This window comes from Rhinopithecus roxellana, chromosome 5 (genome assembly GCF_007565055.1).
Source record: "Rhinopithecus roxellana isolate Shanxi Qingling chromosome 5, ASM756505v1, whole genome shotgun sequence".
Taxonomy (NCBI): domain Eukaryota; kingdom Metazoa; phylum Chordata; class Mammalia; order Primates; family Cercopithecidae; genus Rhinopithecus; species Rhinopithecus roxellana.
The window spans coordinates 77,896,733-77,918,892 of record NC_044553.1 but is presented as its reverse complement, the minus strand read 5'-3'; the positions used below and the strand labels follow the sequence as shown (position 1 = coordinate 77,918,892).

General features: G+C 54.8%; 1 protein-coding gene across 3 annotated transcripts in view; it reads right to left on the bottom strand.

Annotated features, from left to right (window-relative positions):
* CCDC33 (coiled-coil domain containing 33) overlaps positions 1-22,160 on the bottom strand; it is a 100,858-nt gene that overhangs the window by 10,088 nt on the left and 68,610 nt on the right. For 2 of the 3 annotated variants that reach the window (XM_010375993.2, XM_010375994.2), the window contains exon 1: positions 6,875-6,968. The exons of the other annotated variant lie outside the window; for it this stretch is intronic. In XM_010375993.2, coding sequence (XP_010374295.1) covers positions 6,875-6,943 — 69 coding nt within the window. In that variant the 5' untranslated portion in view covers positions 6,944-6,968. Of the gene's footprint in view, positions 1-6,874; positions 6,969-22,160 lie in introns of those variants that run through there. 3 annotated transcript variants of the gene reach the window in all.

Genomic DNA, 22,160 nt, shown 5'->3' with positions numbered 1-22,160 from the left:
ATGGTCTCCCATCTACACCGAGGAGATGGCAGCGACATCTGTGACAGAGGGGAGCTTACAGGAGGCTCTTTTCCTAGCCCCAGGTCTAGGAAGCCTTCCTGGAGGGGGTGATAACCTGAGCTGACTCTAGGAGGGTGAGCAGGTGTTACCCGGGGTAGGGGAGAGGCCTCTCGGGCAGAGGAGACACTGTGGCAAAGGCAAGGGGCAGAGAGTGTATGATCAGGAACAAAGCCGGTGACTTCCTGGAGGGCAGAGTGCGGGTTGGGGAGTGAGTAGGGGTGTGGCCAACCTCAGGAGCTTGGACTCCATCCTGCAGGCCACTGGAAGGCCTAAGCTGGAGGGGGGTTGTGGCAAGACCCCTCTGGCCACTCAAGATGTACAGAGAAATGAATGGAGGCCCAGAGCAGGGAGCCAGGGACCCTTGCTGGGTGGAGGCAGACCAAGGAGGACTCAGCATGACAGAGTGAAGTGAACAACAAAGAGGAGGGTTGGGGATGGTGGGGCGGGGCGTTGGGAGGGGCTAGGGTCTTTGGGTGGAGGAGGTGCATGCCTGCAGTGCGGAGGAGGAGGAGGTGGGGGAGTGGGAGGAGTGGGAGGAGTCTGGGGCCTTTTGGTGGAGGTGCATGCCTGGAGTGGGAAGGAGGAAGTGGGAAGAAGGAGGAGGTGGGGGATGAGGAAAGGAGAAGCCTGGGGTCTTTGGGTGGAGGAGGTGCAGGTCTGGAGTGGGAAGGAGGGGGAGCTGGGTTAGGGGGAGGAGCATGTTAGGGGTGAGGTACCTGCAGGGCCTCAGGTGCAGGAGGCCAGCAGTGGCTGATGGTGATCTAGCCTGGAGTGAATCCTGGTGGGAGACAGGTGGCAGGATAGCCCTGGTTCCACTGGAGCCTTGGGAAGGGAGCAGATTTTCCGCGTCTGGGAAGTGTGGAGTGAGGAGGGGGTTCAAGGACAAGGGGTGGTAGGAGAGGAGCTCTCAGGACTAGGGCAATTGACAGAGAGGTAGGAGGAAGAGTGGCGAGAGCCGGCTGGCAAGGCCAAGGCTGCAGAGGGCTTCAAAAGGAGGGCAACTACCTTCCGCTTGAGTCTTGTGGCTTGGGTGATGGAGATGAACCCGCCACTAGAGATGGTCTGAATGGGACACAAAGCAAAACTCACCTTCATAAAAACATAAAAGAACTGGCGGGCGAGTGAGGAATTATGGGGTAGAGATAGGGGCAGGTGGAGACCCACACAGCGGGATACTTTAGAGCATGAAGAAACCATGATGTGGGTGCACCTCACATACATCAAGGCGAGCAAAAAAGCCGTGTGCAAAGCAATGCATATGTCATGGTGCCCTCTCCATGAAGGTAAAAATAGAAAAATTAGGCCAGAGTGATTCAAGAGGCATGCTCAGGTAGCGACAGTACAAAGAAGCAAAGCAGGTCAGGCGCAGTGGCTAACACTTTTTTTTTTTTTGAGATGGAGTCTCTCTCTGTCGCCCAGGCTGGGGTGCAGTGGCGTGATCTTGGCTCAATGTAACCTCCGCCTCCCGAGTTCAGGCAATTCTCCTGCCTCAGCCTCCTGAGTAGCTGGGATTACAGGCACCTGCCACTAAGCTGGGCTAATTTTTTTGTATTTTTAGTAGAGACGGGATTTCACCATGTTTGTCAGGTTGGTCTCGACCTCCTGACCTCATGATCTGCCCACTTCGGCCTCCCAAAGTGTTGGGATTACAGGTGTGAGCCACGGGGCTGGCTTACTCTTTTAATCCCAGCACTTTGGGAGGCTGAAGCGGGTAGGTCGATTGAGGTCAGAAGTTTAAGATCAGCCTGACAAACATAGTGAAACCCTGTTTCTACACAAAAACCCAAAAATTAGCCGAGTGTTGTGGCGGGTGCCTGTAATCCCAGCTACTTGGCAGGCTGAGGCCTGAGAATCACTTGAATCCGGGAGGTGGAGGTTGCAGTGAACCAAGATTATGCCATTGCACTCCAGCCTGGGTGACAGAGTGAGACCCTGTCCCAAAAATAAATAAATAAATAATAAAAAAGTAAAGAAGCAAAGCAAGGACAGGAAACTGGTAGAGTGATTACATCCAGGAGACGAGGGGTGTGGCTGGGAGGGGCATGAGGGGCGTGAAGATGCTGGTGATGCTGTTTCCTGACCTGGGTGGTGGTTTCATGGACATTTGCTATATAATAATTTATAACAATTATGTTCTATATGTTCAATGCAATTTTTCTTAAATTGTGAAATGGGTCACATTTCACAATTTAAAAGAATTTTGGAAAAAGGAGAGAAGGCTCAACAGCTTCCAGATCTGCAGAGGGAGCCTCTGGGTGTGGCGTGGAGGAGGTGACCTTGGCCATTGCTCTGAATGCTGGGTGCTATGGGTAAGGTCTGAGGGGACAGTGAGGTTGAGAAGTGTCAAAGGTAGAAGCTAGGAACACAGGCTCAAGGAGAGGCATAGTGGTGGAGGGAGAGGATTTCCTGGAGAATTAGAAGGTAAGAGGGAGGGATGCATAGGGGACATATGGGCTGGAGCAGGAGTAGGAGTGGGGAGGAGTTTCACTCTCCCAGGGAAGGAGGCCTGAGACAGGTTGCTGGGTCTGAGGCAGTGTGGGTGGCAGTCTGGCTAGTGTTGGAGTGGGTGCAGAAGATGGGTTTGCTGGACCAGGAACACACCCTCTCCTTTGTCCCCTTCCCTGGGCAGCTACCCAATCTCAGGGTTCCCCACACCCCCAGGATCCATCGCTGGCAGGCCCAGGCCATCTGCATGTGGTTTGCCTTTGCAGCCGGCAGAGGGCAGCCGCCTCCCACAGACACCCAGCTTCAGCCTGTGGTGGGATAAGGCCAAGCTGAGTGGCCCACAGCTCATATTGTGAGGAAGGTGTGTGCGGGACTGTCTTTCTCCCCAGTTCCAGGAGCACATGTCCTTCCTCCAGGCGGTCCAGCCAGCCTTCCAAGACCTCTAGCCCGGAACCCCCATCTCAGAAGTTCTGATATTGGGACCAGAGAGGTACAGAGATTTGCCTGAAGTCACTCAGTGAATCCTGAACTTGGGCTGGGGCCTCTGTCCTGGGTTAGCTCCGGGGAAGATGTTGGGGCTGAGTGATGAGGACAGGGGCTTGGGACGAGACCCATCTTGCAGTAACCCTAATTCTTCCCTGCTAGCTGCTAATTTCTTGCTGCCCTGAGACTGTGAGGAAGCCCAAACTAAGTGTATAGGAGAGGGTGAGGCCCACCCAGCCCCGGCTGCTCCCGCCCCTCCCCGTAGGTTGTCCCAGCTGAGGACTCAGACCTGCTGTGCTGTGGCTGAGTTCCTGACCCACAAAGCTATGAGATGTGATAATAAAAGAAAAAAATTATCGTTTTAACTGATAACATTTTGGGGTAGTTTGCTATTGCAATAGGTAACTGGAACATCCTCTCTGGCCTCCAGACCCCTCCAACGGCTCCCACTGGGCCTCATGGTAAATTTCCAACTTTGAATTTCCACCTCTCCCAGCACAGCTAGACCCCCTTTCAGAATTTAGCCCTGGCCACTCCAGCCCATGGGCCCAGCCTTCTGGGCCCCTATCTTCAAAGCCTTCCCTACCTCTGCCCAGAAGCCGTTCCTTGTCCACACCAGCCTGGCAATCCCCATCTGCCAAGGGCCACCCACATGCTCCCCCTTTAGCTCCTGAAGACCTTGATGGCAGGGAAGGGCCTCCCTGCCTCCCTGCCTTACTCTGGCAAATCCTTTGACCCAGACCCTGCTCCTGCCAAATTTGCCAGACAGAACTCCTGCAGGTGTCCTTTGAATAGCAGAGAGGCTTCTCTTGGCTAATCTAAGTTTCCCAATACTTTTAAACGGAATAACCACATTCCTTGGCCGGGTGCGGTGGTTCATGTTTATAATCCCAGCACTTTGGGAGTCAAGGCGGGTGGATCACTTGAGGTCAGGAGTTCAAGACCAGCCTGGCCAATATAGTGAAACCCTCTCTCTACTAAAAATACAAAAATTAGGCAGGGCACAGTGGCTCATGTCTGTAATCCCAGCCTTTGGGAGGCCAAGACAGGCGGATCGCCTGAGGTCAGAAGTTTGAGACCAGCCTGGCCAACATGGTGAAACCCCATCTCTACTAAAAATACAAAAATTAGCTGGGCATAGTGGTGGGTGCCTGTAATCTCAGCTACTTGGGAGGATGAGGTGGAAGAATCGCTTGAACCAGGGGGCGGGTGGGGGTGGGGTGGAGGTTGCAGTGAGCTGAGATGGCGCCACTGAACTCCAGCCTGGGCCACAGAGCAATACTCCATCTCAAAAATAAATAAATAAATAAGATAAGATAAAATAAAATAAAGCGAATTAACCACATTTCTTTAAAATACAATGGAAAATTCAGCTTGCAAATTGGTGCTGGCCTCCTCCAGTTCCAGAGACCAGGGAGCAAAAGCCCAGTTCTGAGGGGCCATCTCAGGGACAAGTCGAGGAGGATGGAGGTTGTGCCTGAAAATTTGCTGAAAGGGACTAGTGTTTTCCCAGGGGTCGGGGCTCACCATGGCTAAGAACTCCCCTTACTCCCAGAAACACACGGGCCAATGCTACTGGTCCCTGGCCTCTCAGTTCTTTGCCACTGCCCATTCAGCCAAGCTCCCTTCCCACCCACTGAAGGACAATAGAACCCACTCCCCATGAGAACAAGCTTCTTTCTTTCCCTCCATTCACTTTGGAACCTCATCACCACCAGAGGGCAGGCGAGGGAGGACTGAGAGCCTCACTGGCTGGGTGGGATATCAAAGTGGGAAAGGCATAGCCCAGTGGGAGAGGTTTCACTCCTGAGACACAGAGGGCAGGGTTAGGGAGGTGAGGGCAAGGTGGTCTGTGCGACGGGGGTGGGAGCCTGCAGGAGACAATGGCACTGGTGGGTCCCCTTCACCTGCTACCACTCCAGGGTGGCCCCAGCTTCCTAAGCCCATTCTGGGCTCTCTTTGGCATATATCTCCCTTCCACCTGCTCCCCAGCAGGGCCTGGCAGCTGCTGTTTGCACCCCTAAACTCAGCTCTGTGGGGATGGGGAGACCCCTGCACTCAGAGAGTTCCCAGTGGGAGGAAGGCTTTGCATGGGACATGGCTCACACCTTAGGAGTGCAAGTCAAGGCCAGGGGTGGGGTTGGGGACAGGATTCTACAGAGGAGGGGTGGAGCTGGGCCTTTGAGGTGCACGTGAGATTTGACTGGATTGGGTGGGACTTGAGAGGTGGGGAACACCGAGGGAAGGTGTGGAGGCCCATGTGGGCTGGGCTCTTTGGAGGCAGCAAAGTACACAGGTCTGTCTGGCTAGAGAGCTGGAGCAGGCCCACCTGTTTGCGCCAGCCAGGCCCGGGACCTCTGTTTCTGAACAGAGGGCAGTGGGGAGTCACAGGAGTTTCTAGAACCAGGGCCCTGCTCACCCCGGGTCTCTGCTCCTGGTTCCCCTCGAATGTCATCTGGGCCTTCCAACCACAACAGTCTGTGCAAATTGCTGTTTACAACAGACTCCCTGCTCCACAGAAGCTGCCCTCCCAGGGAGGGGAGGCAGTCGCTTCTTTGTTCAGCCCAAGGTTATGGCAAAGAAACAAAAGGAGTGCATTTTCCCTTTCTTCTGTTCTTTCTTTCCCTTCCTGCTGCAGCAGAGATAGTGCCTAGAAAGCTTTTGTGCTTGGCTTGGTGAAGCTTGGAGGGGTGGCAGGGCCTTGGCCGGCAGCTGACCTCAGCCCCTGTCTAATTGGCCCCTGCAGGAGCCAGGTGCTAATTGGGCCTGGCCAGGACAATGGAGACCGGCTGGGCTGGGGTGGGGGCAGGGCTTCCTGGAGGATGCTGGCTTCCCATTCCTACTTCCCCTCTCAGGCTTTTCTGAACCCTGCCCTACCCTCAAGGCTCCATTCTGGGCCCTCCTCTTCCAGGAAGACCCTCGGGCTATCCCAAGGCAGGCCATCAGTCACTACTCCTTGGGTACTGGGCCAGAGTCCAGCCTCTGCTGACAGCGGATTGGGGCCAGCCTTTGCTCTCAGTCAGGGAAGTACTGGGCTGGGCATTCAGCGGGTGGTGAGGGGCAGGCCCCAGTCCTGGTTTTACAGGCCCGGTTCACTCTTCCACAAAGAATCCTTCCCCACTGGTCACCTCCTGCCAGAATCCTCCCTGGTTAGAGCTTTGCTGCCTCAGGAATGCCCCACGGAGGGTGGGGGAAGAGCCCTGGTTGGAACCCAGAACCTTGGGTTCTGATCCAGCCTCTGCCCACAGCTGTTGAACGACCTGAAGCGAGGCCCTTGCCCACTTCGTGCCTACTCATCTGCACCCTGTGGGGAATGATCCTTGTTGGGGTTGTCCTCTGGGATTCTTGCCAAAGGGGAAGAAGAAATGCTTTGGCACCTGGGGCCCAAACCAGAAAGGTTAGCACTTCCCCAGGCGGCCCCAGCCCCCGGCCTAGGCTACTGCTTCCACTGGATGCCCCATCTGCCACACCCACTCCTCCTCACAGCTCGGCATCACACATGCACTACCAGCAAGCTTTCCTAGGCTAGCCCAGGCTCAGTCACTTTCTAGGATCCGAGGCTGGACCTCTAAGACGCCAGAGGTAGGGCCCAGACTAGCAGGAGACAATGGTCACTTTAAGGGATTTTCCCAGAAGCCCTTCTGTACTCCCTCTCTGGTTTACTGTGTGGGCTCAGGTGGCCTAGGCTGGAGCTGGGGGCCCTGCAAAAGATTCCTGTGGCCATGGGCATCCAATGGTCACAGCCCTGGTCCTCTCCACCCTGCCTCCCACTTGTAGAGGCTCTGGGAACACCTCTACTGGTTGCTGGGCAAAACACCCCAACGCACCTCTGCTAGGCAAGCCACAACCCATCCTCGCAGAACCAGTGGGTGAGGGGGCAACTTACAGAGAGGTTGTCAACGAGGTCTGGGGTAGCCTTGGGGGCTGGAGGGGATGGGGGCCCTGGCTCCCCCATCTTTACTGTTAGCAGTCCTGTTCCCCAGGATGGGTCCCCAGGGACCGTTGCTACAACAAGTACCTGCCTGGTGACCAAGCCCAGCCCTGAGCTGAAGCAGGCAGGCCATGGGGCCACTTCCCCTTTGTTCCAGGGTGGGGGGTGTCTGGGTGGGGTGGCTGAAACAATGCAAGACTCACTCCTTGGCCATAGAATAGTACAGAGACAGCAGGGCCGAGGAGGGCTGTGGTGCCCTTCAGGGCTCCGGCCTTCTGACTCCCCTGGCCCAGGCTCAGTATCCCTCCTCCCTCACCTGCCTTTGGCTACACCTTGGTCCCTGCCTCCCCCTCAACTCCCCACTCTCTTCTCCACTTTCTCTGCCTCCTGGTTACCCCCATACCTCGTCTCCCCTTTCTCTCCCACTGAACCTCACCCTCTCCCTGAGTCTCCTCCTCCCCCTTCCCCTTAGTCTCTCTGCTCCCCGATTCCCCTTTGTCCCCTCAGGAGTCCTCCCCACCCCACAGCAGCACAAGCTGGGCTCACTCTCCTCCCTGCAGTTGCAGTGTGGCTTAGAGCCCCACGCCTGGCCCCTGGGGCTTTCCCCTGTCTGCTTTCCTGATGCTCTGGACAAATTCCTTTCTTTTTAGTTCAGCGGAGACATGGGTGGATGTTTTTGAAAGAAACTCACTGGGAAGCAAAGAAAAAACAAACCCAAACAAGCCAGCCCGCCACCTAGAAACAGCGTTGGTCACGAAGGCAGAACGTCTGATATAAACGGCTTCAGCCTGGTTGCAGAGACCCCCTCCTGGGGTATGGAGGGGCCTGCCTGCCTTTCCCCAGCTGAACTGGGTTCAGCCTGTCTGTCCCAGACAAGCTTGGTCGCAAAGCCTTTCATGATAGGGCCCTCCATCTGGACCTAGCAAGATGCTGACCAGCACTGGGACTTCATAAATATTTGTTTACTTGTTTAATGAATGAATGGATGACTGACAGTGTTCTTTGGGGCCTCAATGGTGGCACAATAATAATCCCTGACTGGACAAGCCAGGACAGTCACCTTCACCCGTTTCAAAATCTCTGCTCCTGCTGCTGGGTGCCTAGCTCAGCACTCTGCACAGGGTTGGGGGGCCTCTGGCCTCTCTCAGTGTTGCAGGGGTGCTCTTCCTCTTCTCATTTGCAGGCCTCAGGTTTCACTTACTCCACGTTTTCTTTTTTTTTCTTTTTGACACAGAGTCTCGCTCTGTCTCTCGCTCTGTCTCCCAGGTTGGAGTGCAGTGGCATGATCTCGGCTTACTGCAAGCTTCGCCTCCTGGGTTAATGCCATTCTCCTGCCTTAGCCTCCCGAGAAGTTGGGACTACAGGCGCCCGCCACCACACCTGGCTAACATTTTTTTAAAATTTTTTTTAGTAGAGACGAGGTTTCACCGTGTTAGCCAGGATGCCCTCAATCTCTTGACCTCGTGATCCACCTGCCTCAGCCTCCCAAAGTGTTGGGATTACAGGCGTGAGCCATCGCGCCCGGCCCACTCTGCTTTTTCTTAATGGGGACATTTCCTCTGAACAATAGGGACAGGCAGGGGAATGGCACAAGACAATCCCCATACTCCTATTAGTTCTTCTTTGAGTGGGCCTAGTGAAGTGGAAAGATAGTGGGCTCTGTTACTAAGCAGCTGTGTGAGTCTGGATAGGTCACTTAACCTCTCTGAGCCTGTTTTCTTCTCTGTAAAATGGAGTGCATCACTGTGCCCATCTCATAACGCTGTTGGGGATTAAATGAGGCTGTGAGTGTACAGCTCTGAGCAGTGCCTGGCATATAAGAGTGGCTCCAGAAATATTACTCCCTCCTCTGTGTGACTCTCATGAGGGGCTCTGGAGGGTCTAGCACCCCTCCAGGGAAATGAAAGGGAGGCCCTGTGGTAGAGTCGGCCATCCTCCCTTGATGGTACCAGTCACCAGCTGGCACTGAGATGTGGGCCTTAGATCTTCCTGCTCCTGCCCCTCAGCCTCCCCACCAGGGAAATGGGTGTGTGTCCCCTGCTGTCCCCAAGATCCTGGGGCAAGAAGCCTCCCAGACCAGGCTTCACCACCCCTCCCTGTGAGGGGCCCCATCTTCCCCCGCCTGCTGTGCGCCAATCGATTGAGTCTGCTCCCATCCTCAGGCGTGCCATGAATTTTTCATCAAAGGCCTGTAGACTTTGGGAAACGCACAATTAGAAGCACCATCAATAATGCACTACGCAGAGGCATGCACTGAGCTCAGCCGGGCCCCAGACATGGCTGTCTTCCAGCCCTGCTCTGGCGGGAGAACGGAGGGGCGCCCGAGCGGACCTTCAGGGACCCATCATCGGACATAGACCAAGTGTAGGCTGCTGAGAGGGAGGGGAGCTGCACCCTTGAGAGGCTTGAGCCTGCCCCCTGAAGCCAGGGAGGCCCCAGGGGCTCCTGTCTGGTCTCAGGCATTTCATCTATAAAACGGGTGCTAAATAGCCCCCACCCCCTGTCCCTTGCTCACCCCTTATCACTGGGTGAGACACACAAGACAATTACTATGTGGAGACTAGGGCAGGGCTCTTTGTGGGGCTAAGGGATGTCCTCCTTCAGGGGATCCTCGGAAACAGGGCAGGCGCCAGGCTGGGCTGGGGAGGAAGAGGAGGGCAGTACAGAGACGCCTGGTGGCACTGGGGCTTTATTCACACTTCCTTCACCCAGCTTGGCGGTCAAGGTCCCTGTGGTCTTGCTCCTGTCCCCCTCCTCTTCCACACTTAATAGTGCAGCTCCCCTCGGACCAGCCACTCCCGCACCAGCCACTTCCTGCGGCCTTAGAACCTCTGGGGGAACAAACAGGTTCAGTGCATCCGGCCTCTGTGCCTTTGCTCACGCAGTTCTCCCACCTACAGGACGGGGTCGCCTTCCCCCATCGCTGCAGATCCGTTCTGCAAAGCCCACCTCCTAACAAAAGGCTTTCCCACTCTTCTTGGCTTCCTTTCTCAATTTCTAGAGCCTGCACCAGGCAGGTGACAAGAGCTCACCACAGGCTGGGCACTGTTCTAACTACCTTAAATAGATCGGTCTAACTTCACCACCAGTCACCTGATGAAGTAGCCACCTTCATGCCCATTCCACAGAGGAGGAGAGTGAGGCACAAGGAGGCTAGGGAAATTGTTGGAGTGGGTGAGCTGGTGCCAGAGTCTTCACCACCACTCCGGACCCTGGGGCTGGCTCTCCTGTCCTCAACTGGCCTTGGCCTTGGAGTCCACAAGGGCGGGGCTCATGCTTCATCACTCGCTGGGATCTCCCTATTGCAGGGCCAGAGGCTCAGCTGAATTCAGGGCGGGGCATGCCGGATGTTGATAGCCATGCTTAGCTGCTGTTGGGAGAGGCCTCCCCTCAACTCGAGTTTGAAGCTGGCCTAGTCAGAAGGTCCAGATGCCTCCCTGGTCCCCTGCAATGGTCTCCACTGAGCCCACACCCATCTCCTGGAGTCCCAAGGCTGCTCTGCTCCCCCCACCCCTGTTGGCTCCAGGTCTGGTTCATACATTCTGAGGCTGTCTTGAATGCCCTCACTTCCTGCAATAAAACCACCGCATCAAACACACGGGGGTGGGGGAGGAGAGGCTCCTGGGCTGAGATGGCTTTTGCTGTTGCTTTTGACAGGCTGTCAGAATTCTCTGGACCCTGCCTGGATGTGGGCCTTTGCTGCAGCCTAGGAGGGGGCTCGTGGGCAGCTGGGGTTCTGTGCCCCTGCACATGGGCCGTGTGAGGGCAGAGATGCTAGCTCCAGGAGGCGGGACATGTGCTGAGGGAACACAGCCCTCCATTTCCATTTCTAAAACTCCTGGCAGGAATGCTGCTGGGCCTGAAATACACATGGAACTGCGCCCCTCCCCAACCCCCAAATCCCCACCCCAGGTGCTCCACCACAGCTTGGAGCTGTCTGCAGGAAAGGGTTCGTCATGATGTCAGTGACCTTCACAGAAGGACCCTGGGATGGGTCCAGACTAGGGGGCTGGCAGGGGAAGGGTGGGCAGGGAGCTTGGTTAAAACTCCCTCCTCTGTACCCCCCACCCCCAAAGTGTATGTTTGCATTTTGCCCTAACTGAATCCATTGTCTACCTTGAGGTCGTCATGACCCTATGAGTGGGCAGCCAGAGTGGCAAGAGAGTGCCTCCTTTCATCTCCAGGGGAGGAGTGAGCACTGCCTTTCCCCCACCCAGGCCAAGGACTAAGGTCCTCCCAGTTCAGGATACACTCTTTGGCAGGCCCACTTGGCCAGGCCCTGTGGTGGGCACTGGAGACACAGATGTGACCAAGGCTTGGGGTCTCTGTCCCAAGGAGCTTGTATTCTAGTCGATGTGACAGCAGGCAGTGTGGCATAATATATCAGTATGGCAAATGCAGTAGCCGGGGAGCCCCTCAGCCAGCCCCCTCCTCACCCTGGGGTGCAGGGTGAGGTATTGGAGGGCATGTCAGAGAGGGAGATGGGTTTTGAAGGATGAGTAGGAGTTTGTTAGGTGATACAGGCATAAGGAGGGGACACAGTCTTAGCACAGGGAACAGCAGGAGCACAGGTGTGGAGGTGAGCAGCAGCCTGGTACACTGCGGGAGTGCAGACAGGACATGTGGCGAGGAGGGGCTGGTAGGAGATGAGACTGAAGCAGCTGCAGGGTTCAGTCATGGGACCTTGGATGCAAGTCTAAGGCCCAGCTGTCGAGCCTGTTATAGGCAGGCAAAGTGGACTGGGCTGGGCCTGAATGCTGGCACCAAGCATGCTTGTGAATTCCCAAAGACCCTCCCAGAATAAGGTCTGGTTGCCTTCTAAACAAATTCAATGTGCTATGCAGGACCCAGAGCCCAGAGAGGGTAAGAAGTTGCCTAGCACTTCTGTGGCAGGGCCAGCTCAGCATTCATAGCCCTCTGGGGTTAGAAATCTGTACTGGGCAAATCACCTGATCTCAAACTCAAACAGGAGTTTGAGACCATCTTGGCCAATATGGTGAAACCCCGTCTCTACTAAAAATATAAAAATTAGCTGGGCACGGTGGCGGGTACCTGTAATCCCAGTTACTCAGGAGGCTGAGGCAGGAGAATTGCTTGGAGGTAGGGGATGCAGTGAGCCGAGATCACACCACCGTACTCCAGCCGGGACAACAGAGTGATACTCCATCTCAAAAAAAAAAAAAAAAAAAAAAGAAGAAACAAAAGAAAAGAAAGAAATATGTGCTGGGGCTGGAAGGGACTGAGATGCCTTCTGGGAGACAGAATGACCCAAAACCTTGGGATGGGGAGAGAGCCAAGGGAAGGCATCCTTGAGATGCTGCCTTTTCTCAGTTATCTGAGTGGGCCACCTGCCCTGGTATCCTGGAGCCACTAGACCATGACACACCCCACTCTAGGAGCTGTACAAGCCTTGGCCCCTGTACCACCCTTGATCAATGCTGCTCAAGAGAAACAGAGACTTCCAAGTGGCTTCTCAGCCTCTCAGCCCCTTCCCACCCCTGTGACTCAAATGTGTCACTGTTCTCGTAGCAGGAACCTGCCAAAGCTCAGGCTATGGGAGCCAGAGCGGGGACCAGATCCAACGCCCTGCCTCCCAGCACCCAGAGGTAGCCAGCCTTCCAGGGTATGGTTTGGTTTGGGGTCTGGGGGCTTCCTCTGGAGGGCTGAGGCCCTGCCAGGTGGGGTGAGACTCAGAGGGGTTTGCAAGGGTCCCAGGCCAAGCTTGGCTCAGCAGAGAGAGAGAGGCTGTGGGTGTTGAGGGGGAGATGAAGGAAGATGAAGACTTGGCCTTGCCTTCAGGGGCCCTAGACTGAGTGGGGAGACAGTGTCCCACCCTGAGGAGCTTAGTCTGAGAGGGCAGATGTGAGCCTGCCCAGGAAGCCCCTGTATGTATGAGGAGGGTTGCACTGTCATATCTGAGCAGGAGGCAGGGCACACACACTCCTGATAAGGACACATGAAAAGAACAGATGGCACCAACAAGTGCAAATTAATTGAGCGAAGCCTGTGTACATAGGCGCTGTGAACAAGCAGGCTGATGGCTCAGGAGGCGTGGTGCGGGGGCAGGGCAGGGAGCAGGGAGCAGGGAGAAGCTGTAACGAGCACTTATCGATGTCTCGCTGGATCTGCAGCCGGTAGCACAATTATTGACAAAGCCTGTCTATAAATCTCCCAGCCATGTTTTCAGAAACCTTAATTACGGGGCCTCATTACCCTTCACACCTCTAGGCACGGGGACCCTCCTAGGCTGGGGTGGCTGCTGACACTGCGGCTGGCCTGCCATGGATGGGCTGAAACCCTGCAGGGAGATGTGCCTAGCAGGGGTGTCTGAGGGACACAATTCAGGTCCACGTGGCTCTGATGAGCAGGCAGAGGCTCAGCCTCAGGCAAGGGCAAGAGGGTGAAAGGGACTTTGTAACCAAGGGGAACATAAACTGAGTTTACATTCTAGTTTTGCCAGTCATTCTGGACTCTGATGAGCGTCTTGCCTCTCTGAGCCTCAGTTTCCTCATCTGTACAATGAGGAGAGGGCTTTGGTGAAGATTACGTGAGCAACGTCCATCTAGCGTTGAGCACAGTGCCTGGCATGTGTTGTGTGAGTAACATCTGTCTCTTCCATCTCTTCTCGGTTGCTGTCTGAAGCTACCAACAAAGAAAAGCGGCCCCTGGTGGCCGGGAGCTGGCGGCCTCAGCTGGACCCTGGTGTCCTGCTGCTGAATGTCATTCGCAACATCATACCAGGCCACGCTGTGACCACTCTATAACGTGTGTGAACACAGATAAAACATAGTCACTGTGCAAAGCCCAAAAATGACCAAACTCCCTTTCCTGGTTAATATGAGTGACTGCTGCTTCTTTATTAGTATCATCATTCTTGCCTTCCAGATGAGAACTCCTATGATACCTACCCACTCTTAGAATGCTGATTCTAAGCCAGCCTCCTGATACCATCTAACCCAGAGCAAAGCCTGTTTCCTCAAACCCTTCCCCAAATACTCTAATACCAGCTTGAATCTGTGAAGTCCTTCCACACACTCTTTCCGGGATGCCCCGCAACTCCCCATGGTTGCATCCCCCTTAGTACAACGATACTTAGTACAACGATCCACAATAACCCCAACTTTGTTAAACTGCATGTTTAACAAACATGCAGTTCCTGGTCATCTTCAGCTGGAGGGGTTGAGATCCTGCTATTGGAGCCTCGTCTCTTTAGATGACTGTGCTCTCCAGGCCTGAATTCTAGGCTCTCATCTTCACATTCCTCCCTCTCATTATTTTTGTGTGTGCCCACTGTGTCCCATTTGTTGTCCTCACCCAGGCCAGGAGAGAACACACTGGGGTGGGGGTGTGGAGGGGAGAGATACTGGGGGCATCTGCCATGTCTCTGCCTGGGAGAAGGAGCCCTGTCTGGACATGTGGGGCTCTTGGGGGATCCAAGGAGGCCTAGACTATCTTGAGACTTGGGAGGGACCGTGGGTCAGGGAAGGGACTAGAGTGATGGAAGCTCAGTGTCACAGGGGAGCAGGAGGTGGGGTGAGACCACCCATCCTGCCTCCAGGCCTATGCTACATGCCCCGTGTGCTCTGTCCAGGCAGATCACAGTCCTGCCTCCAGCCTAGGCCACAAGCCTCCTCCCCAGCCCTGTGCTGCAGAAAACCACCTCTCTGCTGCCAGACTCCAGGCCACCCCAGAGCTTCACAAAGTGCTTCAGCCATCAGAACCCTGGTAATCCCTGTGTTTAGCTTTGCCTCTTGAGGCTTGAACCTCAAGGCAGTTGGTCCTTTCAGAGCCCCCGCCTCCCCTGCCTGTCACCTGGCCTTTTTTGGCCATGGTTCCTCTCACACCTCCCTCTCCCCATCCCTGACAGTCCCCCATGGGAACCTTCTCTACAGCCTACTCAGCCTTGCCCACTGCCCAAGTAATGGAAATCCAGGGCCCAGACTTCACAGATGCAGGTGGCAATGAAGGGAGGGGGCTTCCTGGGGGGAGCACTCCCGCTGCCTGTGGGTACCCTCCCCGCTGGGTCTCTCAGGATGCCCCCTGACCACCTCAGGTCTCTCAGAGTCAGTCTCAAAATTCAAATTCTTTTTTTTTTTTTTTGAGATGGAGTCTCCTCTGTTGCCCAGGCTAGAGTGCAGTGGCTTGATCTTGGCTCACTACAACCTCTGTCTCCTGGGTTCAAGCTATTTTCCTGCTTCAGCCTCCCGAGTAGCTGGGACTACAGGCATGCACCACCATGCTCAGCTAATTTTTGTATTTTTAGTAGAGACGGGGTTTCACCATGTTGGCCAGGATGGTCTCAATCTCTTGACCTCGTGATCTGCCCACCTTGGCCTTCCAAAGTGCTGGGATTACAGGCGTGAGCCATCGCACCCAGCCTCAGAATTCAAATTCTGATTAGCCAGACCTTCTGCACCAAGCACATCTCCAGTCCTGCCTCCTGACCATCTTCCCAGAGTTGTTTTTGTTTTTATTTTGTTTGAGTCAGGGTCTCACTGTCACCCAGGCTGGAGTGCAGTGGCGGGAACATGGCTCACTGCAGCCTCAACCTCTTAGACTCAAGCAATTCCCTCACCTCAGTCTCCCAAGTAGCTAGGATTACAGGCACGTGTCACCAAGCTTGGTTAATGTTTTAAAAATTTTTGTGGAGACGGCGTCTCACTATGTTACCCAGGCTGGTCTCAAGCTCCTGGTCTCAAGTGATCCTCCTGTCTTGGCCTCCCAAAGTGCTGGGATTACAGGCGTGAGCCACTGCGCTGGCTTCTCCCAGAGTTTTTAAGTTCCCCTCATTCTTAAGGTCCAGGTTGTTCTGTTGAGATGGCTGGTGGAGGACTTGGGGGGTCTGGAATGAGTGGGGCACAGATCCATTTGTAGTGGATAGATTCCCTGAGTGAATGGCCTATAGTGGTGTAACGAGGGTCTTGGAGGGACCGAGAGGGATAGAATCTGGTTCCCAGACCCTCTGCAGTCTCCTACACTGTCCTGTTCACTCTCTGCTGTGGAAAAAAAGGCACCGGAAGCTCTTCATGGCTCACAGAGCTGCTCCAGGCACTGTGAGGTTTTCACGGCCAGCCTGGGGGTAAGGGCTAGCACTGTCCCCCTTTCCCAGCTAAAGAGACTGAGGTTCCTGTAGGTGCTGGCTGGGAGCTGAGTAGGAGGCAAACACCTCTGTGATCCAGACCACCTCTGGTCCACCAAGCTGCTCAGGAAGGGGCATTCTATGCATTCCGTGGGCACACACTTACTGAGCACCCACTGAGTGCCAGGCACCTGGGGTAGAGGTGGGGGAGGGGTACAAGGTGGAGTGAGCTGGGAGCACGGGTCTGGAGCTGGGAGGAGGCACCACTGCCGTTGAGCGTGGGTAGAATATTCTGGGTTCAGGTAAAGGCTTGAGGAAGGGGCTTCAGAGGCCCCAGGGCCCATCAGGCTGAGGGGCTCCTGCTGCAGGCAAGGGAACCATGCATGGGTTCAGGGCAGGGGGTAGCATGTCTAGATTTGGGCTTGGGACAGGTCACCTGGTGGCTGTGTCCTAGCAGGAGGGAAGCTGAGGTGGACAGGAGGGCCCCATCTGGACAGTCAGCTCCCAGATCCTGAGCCAACTCTCTGAGTGAGCCCACTGGCCCTCCACAGGAGCCCTCCACCCACATACAGGAGAAGGCAGGAGGGTGGGGTCTTCATCTTGGCCTCCACAGGATCCTCCCTACCAGCCTGGCAGCTCCCTACTGAATGGCTCCCTACCCAGCCTGAGGAGGAAGAGCGAGATGCCTCCAGTCCCAAACTAGTCCTCTGAGAGGGTCCAGCTGTCATTGCCCTTCCCGGTCCTTCCAAATCCCTGAGCCCCTCTGGAGCCCAACCCCAGGGTCCACCCTGTGGAGGTGGATTTGCATATCTGAGAGTGAAAAAAATTCTGCTGCAGAGGCTCAGTACCACCAGAGCTGCTGAGCCCCCTTTTGTCTGTTTGAGTAAGAGCTGGCTAAAGGCTGAAGGATAATTAGTCCCCCGTGGGCAACGCAGTCCCCCCTCCTTGAAGATTTAAAGGCACAGCCCACATGCTCAAGCTACTTGGGTCTCAGCCCCTTCCCCCACAGGCCCTCGCCGCCCCCTTGACTCCGCCCTGAGGAGGGGACGGCAGCCGCTGGCAGGAGCCGATGAATGAGCATTTTATCTGATTAAACTGGGAGTGAACTGGCTGGTCTCCATTATCTGCGGACTTGATTGGATATTTAGCACCGTGTGTGTGTGTGTGTGTGTGTGTGTGTGTGTGTGTGTGTGTGTGTGTATGTGTGTGTCTGCACACATGGACTGGGCTATTCTAGTCTGTGTGTCAGGAGGAAATTGGATTGTACTGAAAAACATTTAATCTGAACTCAGGAGTGCACCCTGATAGAGTCACCAAGCTAGGAGTGAGAGTTGGGGGAGGGACAGTTCTGTCTTTAGCCCTGGACAAGAGGGACTCCAGCCCTGGGCCCCGTGGGTTGGAAGGTTCTGCTCTGGCCCTTCTTGGGGCACAACCCTTCCCATGGGGTGAGGAGTTGGTGGTCCCAAGGTGGACGTGCCCACCTGGAGCCTGTGCCAGCTTTAGACCTCACCCTGGGTAACTGGGATCCTGGCACTCCCCTGCTTCCAGGGCCTGTCCTCCTGCAGGTGGCAGTATACTCTTATGCACTCGAAAGAGCTCGCAAAGTCTCATAGGTATGGGACTGAAATTGAGCTGTGTGAGAAGAAAAGGGGACGGGTGGGGTTGAGGGGTGGGGGCCTGGGAGTGGCTCTCCCCACACTGCCAGGGGCCAGTGTGGAAGCTGAGAATTCCTTGAGGTTGTTCATAAGGTGTATTTATTGAGGTAGAGGAATGGAACATATTTAGGAGTTTGCTAGCTTCTGCCTGATTTATATTTTAATTACCTGGGGTTTGGACATATGGTATGTAGGCCTTGCTTGTACTCTCAAATGTTCCAGGTGGGCCTCGGCTGGGGGTGGGGGCTGCAGCCACAGAGCTTGTCTTGGTGTTTACTAGGAAACTGAGGCAGCTCTTCCTCCCTGATAGGCTGGGAAGATGGTGAGTCAAGCTCACCAGGCTCCTGACCTCCGAGTCACCAGGCTCGGCCAAGGCTCAGGCACTGGACTGGAGACCCCAGACGTGTGTTGGACCAAGACTTCTCCTCAGTCTTGTCTGGTGGCCCTGGGAGGGTTATTGTGCTACCAGCAGGTTCCTCTCCTATAAAGTGGGGGTGATAATTGTATGTTCCTTTTCAGGCTGGAGCGAGGATTACATGAGATTATGACCAAAGTTCTGGGTGCAGAGTAAGAGCTCAGTGAATCTTGATGAGAACACTTAGTGTTATTAAAATGAGTGCTAAGGTTGGGCTGGGCTTGCAGAGTACAGAAGGGACCAGCCCCATTTCCCAGGTTAGCAACTCTTTCTCCCGAGTCGCTTCTGGTTCTATAGTCCACCTCACTCTCACCAATCGATGATTCAAGCCCTCAGCAATTTATGGCCTCATCATCTTGGCTTTAGTTACCGAGAGCACTCCACTCCTGCCTCACCCACCCACCATTTAATTAAAGATGGACAGCAAGGCTTGGCAGCACCAGCCATTTCACTAAGGAGCAGCACCAGGAGGCTGTCCCGCCTCTGTCTGCCTTGTTTGCTGGGATGAAAGAGGAAATTGTCAAGACCAGGCTCCTCACTCCACAGGAGGGGAGACGGAGGCCCAGGAGGGGAGGGGTCAGTCAGGCTGACTCCTTAAGTCAGAACTGACTCAATGTCTCCTGATGCTCCTCCTGCCCAACACGCTCTCTGCAGTAATTTTCTCTCTCCCTGGGTGGCCTCTGCCTGGAGTGACCTCGTTCTCATCTCCTCTGAGCCTGACCTTCTGGGTACTTAGGGCAGGCCCTGATTTGGCCAGTCCACTCACTACTCCACCCATCCCATCCGTTCTTTCCCCCACACCGCTAAGACTTTCTCATCCTTCACTGGAGGGAGGCATTCACTCCATCAATACAGATAAAGAAACTGAGGTCCAGACAGGGAAGGGACTAGCCCTGGGGCCCCACAGTGCCTTTTGGTGAGACTCCAGGCCAAGCCTGGAGAGAGACAGGCACACACACACTAACTAGTAATTCCCACTCAACAGATCAACAGATTCCTCTTGCAGGAACAAGAGGAATTTCGTTTCCCTTCCACCAACAAATCAAAGATCTGTTATGGTTTCATACTAACCACCACTGCCGCTTGGTTGACTTTTCTCTCTTGCTTATCACAGTGACATCTACAGACTACCCTGGCATTCTGTAGAAAGTGTGCCCTGCCTGGGGTGGGAGTGGATGGGGGTTAGGATTAGGTAGACCCCCTCTGAGCTCCCACAATCCCCGGAGGACCCTGAGCCCCAGTCCTGACCACTCCCTCCTCCAGCCATTCTTGATGAGTCTCCCTGCTGAATTGGGACTTCTTGAGGACAAGGACCCTTGTATGGACCCTTATCTTTATGTGACTGTCACATATCTTGGGAGTGAACTTCTGGAGAGAGGGTCAGAGGGAAACGCCTGGGTGAGTTGTGCTGCCTCCCATCATTCCGCTCGATCTCAAGGGATCCCACCAACACAATGACTATTAACAAACCTCCTGCAAAGTGCAGAAGTGGACAGCCCTTTACAGTTTCCAATGTATTGCCATCCACTCTCCTGTTAGTCCTCTCAAAAGCCTCAAGAGGCGGGGAGAGTATTTCCTCTACTTAACAATGAAGAAACAGGATCAGAGAGGTCGAGTGATTTATTCAAGGCCACACAGCTCTTGGGTGGTGGAAATGGAACTCATGCCTGCTGGGGCTGCACAAATGAGTGGAGGAATCTGTGGGGTGAGATAACCAGACTTGGCACAGAGTAGATGCTCAAAACCCTGGTCGAACAAATGAATGAATGCATGAATGAATGAGTAGGCGCATGTGCCAGAATACAAAGTCAAGAGGGAAGGGAGAGACAGGTGGGGGTCTGGGGAGGCTGGGGGCACCAGATACTTTTGCTGCCTGTGCTCATGTGGCCCCTTCTTGGCTCCTAAAGCACTGCTCATCCTTGGCGTTTCAGTACTTCTCCCTTAGCCCCTGGGGTGATGCTCCTTTTCATGCTATCTCACTTCCCTTGGCCTTTGCAGACTTCTCCCCAGTTAAGCTGGGGGGCTTTCTCTATGGACGACTCACCTCTCCAGGCCCATCCCTAATGTCTGTAGTGCCCAGTACAAGAACAGAAATGGAGGCTCCCAGCATGTGCCCTCTGCAAAGAGCCATTGCTTCTTGGGCCTCAGGGTGCACCCCTGCAAAAGTATTCAACCCTTAGAAGTGTAGACTTAAGCTTGCGTAGTCCTCAGAAGCAGGTTCAGGCCAGGCACGGTGGCTCACGCATGTAATCCCAGCACTTTGGGAGGGCGAGGCAGGTGGATCACTTGAGGTCAGGAGTGTGAGACCCGCCTTGACAACATGGTGAAACCTTGTCTCTACTAAAAATACAAAAATTAGCCGGGCCTGGTGGTGGGTGCCTGTAATCCCAGCTACTTGGAAGGCTGAAACAGAAGAATCACTTGAACCTGGGCGGTGGAGGTTGCGGTGAGTCGAGATCGCACCATTGCACTCCAGCCTGGGTGACAGAGCAAGACTCCATTTCAAAAAACAAAAAGGAGAAGAAGAAGAAGAAGGAGGAAGAGGAGGAGGAGAAAGAAGAAGCAGGTTCAGGCCCATTTGGGGGTCTTGGGTACTGACAGAGTGTTCTAGAAGTGTGGAGCTTGGGATCTGGGGCACATTTACCTGGCCAGGTGGGGAGGGACAAAGCTGGAGGAGTGTGAGTTGGTCCTCTAAATCAGCTTAGGTACCTGGCCAAGTCGGTCAGGAAGACAGGCCCACCCGAGTGGCCCATAGCTTTGCCTGGCAGAGCAGCACCAGGCTCCCCACCAGCCCCAGGGCCGGGGGCTGGGGGTGGGAGTTGAGGAGCCCACACACATGTGCAGCGCATGTGGAGTGGGGGAGGGGACTGGCCTGCAGGGGGCCTTGCTCAGCCGCTTGCACACACCAAGAGACAATAAATCGACAAACACTTAATCTCTCTGCAAATTGAAATGGAGCCGTAAATATCTGCTGCATCCCAGTAGCTGAGTTATGAGTCTCGTTTATTAATCTCTTTAGTCTCAGGTGATGGATGGAGAAGAACGGCCCGCTGAGACTCCGAGGGATGGGGGAAGGAGGGAGGAGAAGTGGGTCAGGGGTCTGAGAACAGTCTTGCCAGAGAAAGGGTCAGAGGGAGAGGCCTGGGGTATTTTTGCTTCCTTTTTATACTCAGCCTTGATCGCAGGGTCCCACGAACACAGTGACTGTTAAGACTCCTGCAAAGCGGACAACCCTTTACAGTTTCCAACACACTGCCCCTCATTCTCTTGTTAATTCTCCCCATCGTCTCAAGAGGTGGACAGGGTGACAGTATTCCCTCCACTTAACAATGAGGAGACAGGATCAGAGAGGTGGAGTGATTTATCCAAGGTCACACAGCTCCGGAGTGGTGGAGATGGAACATAAACCTGCATAGAGCTACGCAGATGAGAGGAGGGGTCTGCAGAGGGAGGTAACAGACACATGTGGGATGTGATCCTTATTTCTTCCTTTCTACTCTTCTGCCCTCCCTCCCTTCCTTGCTAAAATGCTTGGTAAGCACTGTGTGTGATTGTGTTTAGGAATTGGAGAGGAAAAGGTCAGAGTTGGGGGAGGGACAGGAAGGGGAGAAGAGCTGGTGAGTGTTCTCAGCCATGGCTCAGGTCTGTTGCCCCGTCTTAAGTATTTATTTGTGGGACCCCCTCCAGCCCCTGTCAGCATGCGGTGCTCCCAGCTGAGGGACTGCAAGAGTGCAGGGGAGGAGCTGAGGAGGGTTGGGGCCCTGAAAAGCCTTCCTGCCTGTGGGGAGCTGGGCCTGGGTAGGAGCTGGTGAGTGTGTGCTGCACAGAACAGGGATGCTTGGAGAGGTGACTGGGAGAGAGGACAAACCCAGCAAATGGGGTAGTCACGCTGGGCAGTAGAGTCAGGGGCTATGGAGACTGAGGAAGGGAAGCAGGAAGGCTGGGGTGGCCAGTGTTTTGGGAACACATCTTGTGGCTGGTGTGGGATGGCCTGAAGGGGCCACTGAGTCGGGGTGTCTGTTTGGAGGCCATTGGGTGGACCCTGGTTGGTTCTGCTCTTTGTCTCTGTCTCACTCCCTGTTTCTCTCATAG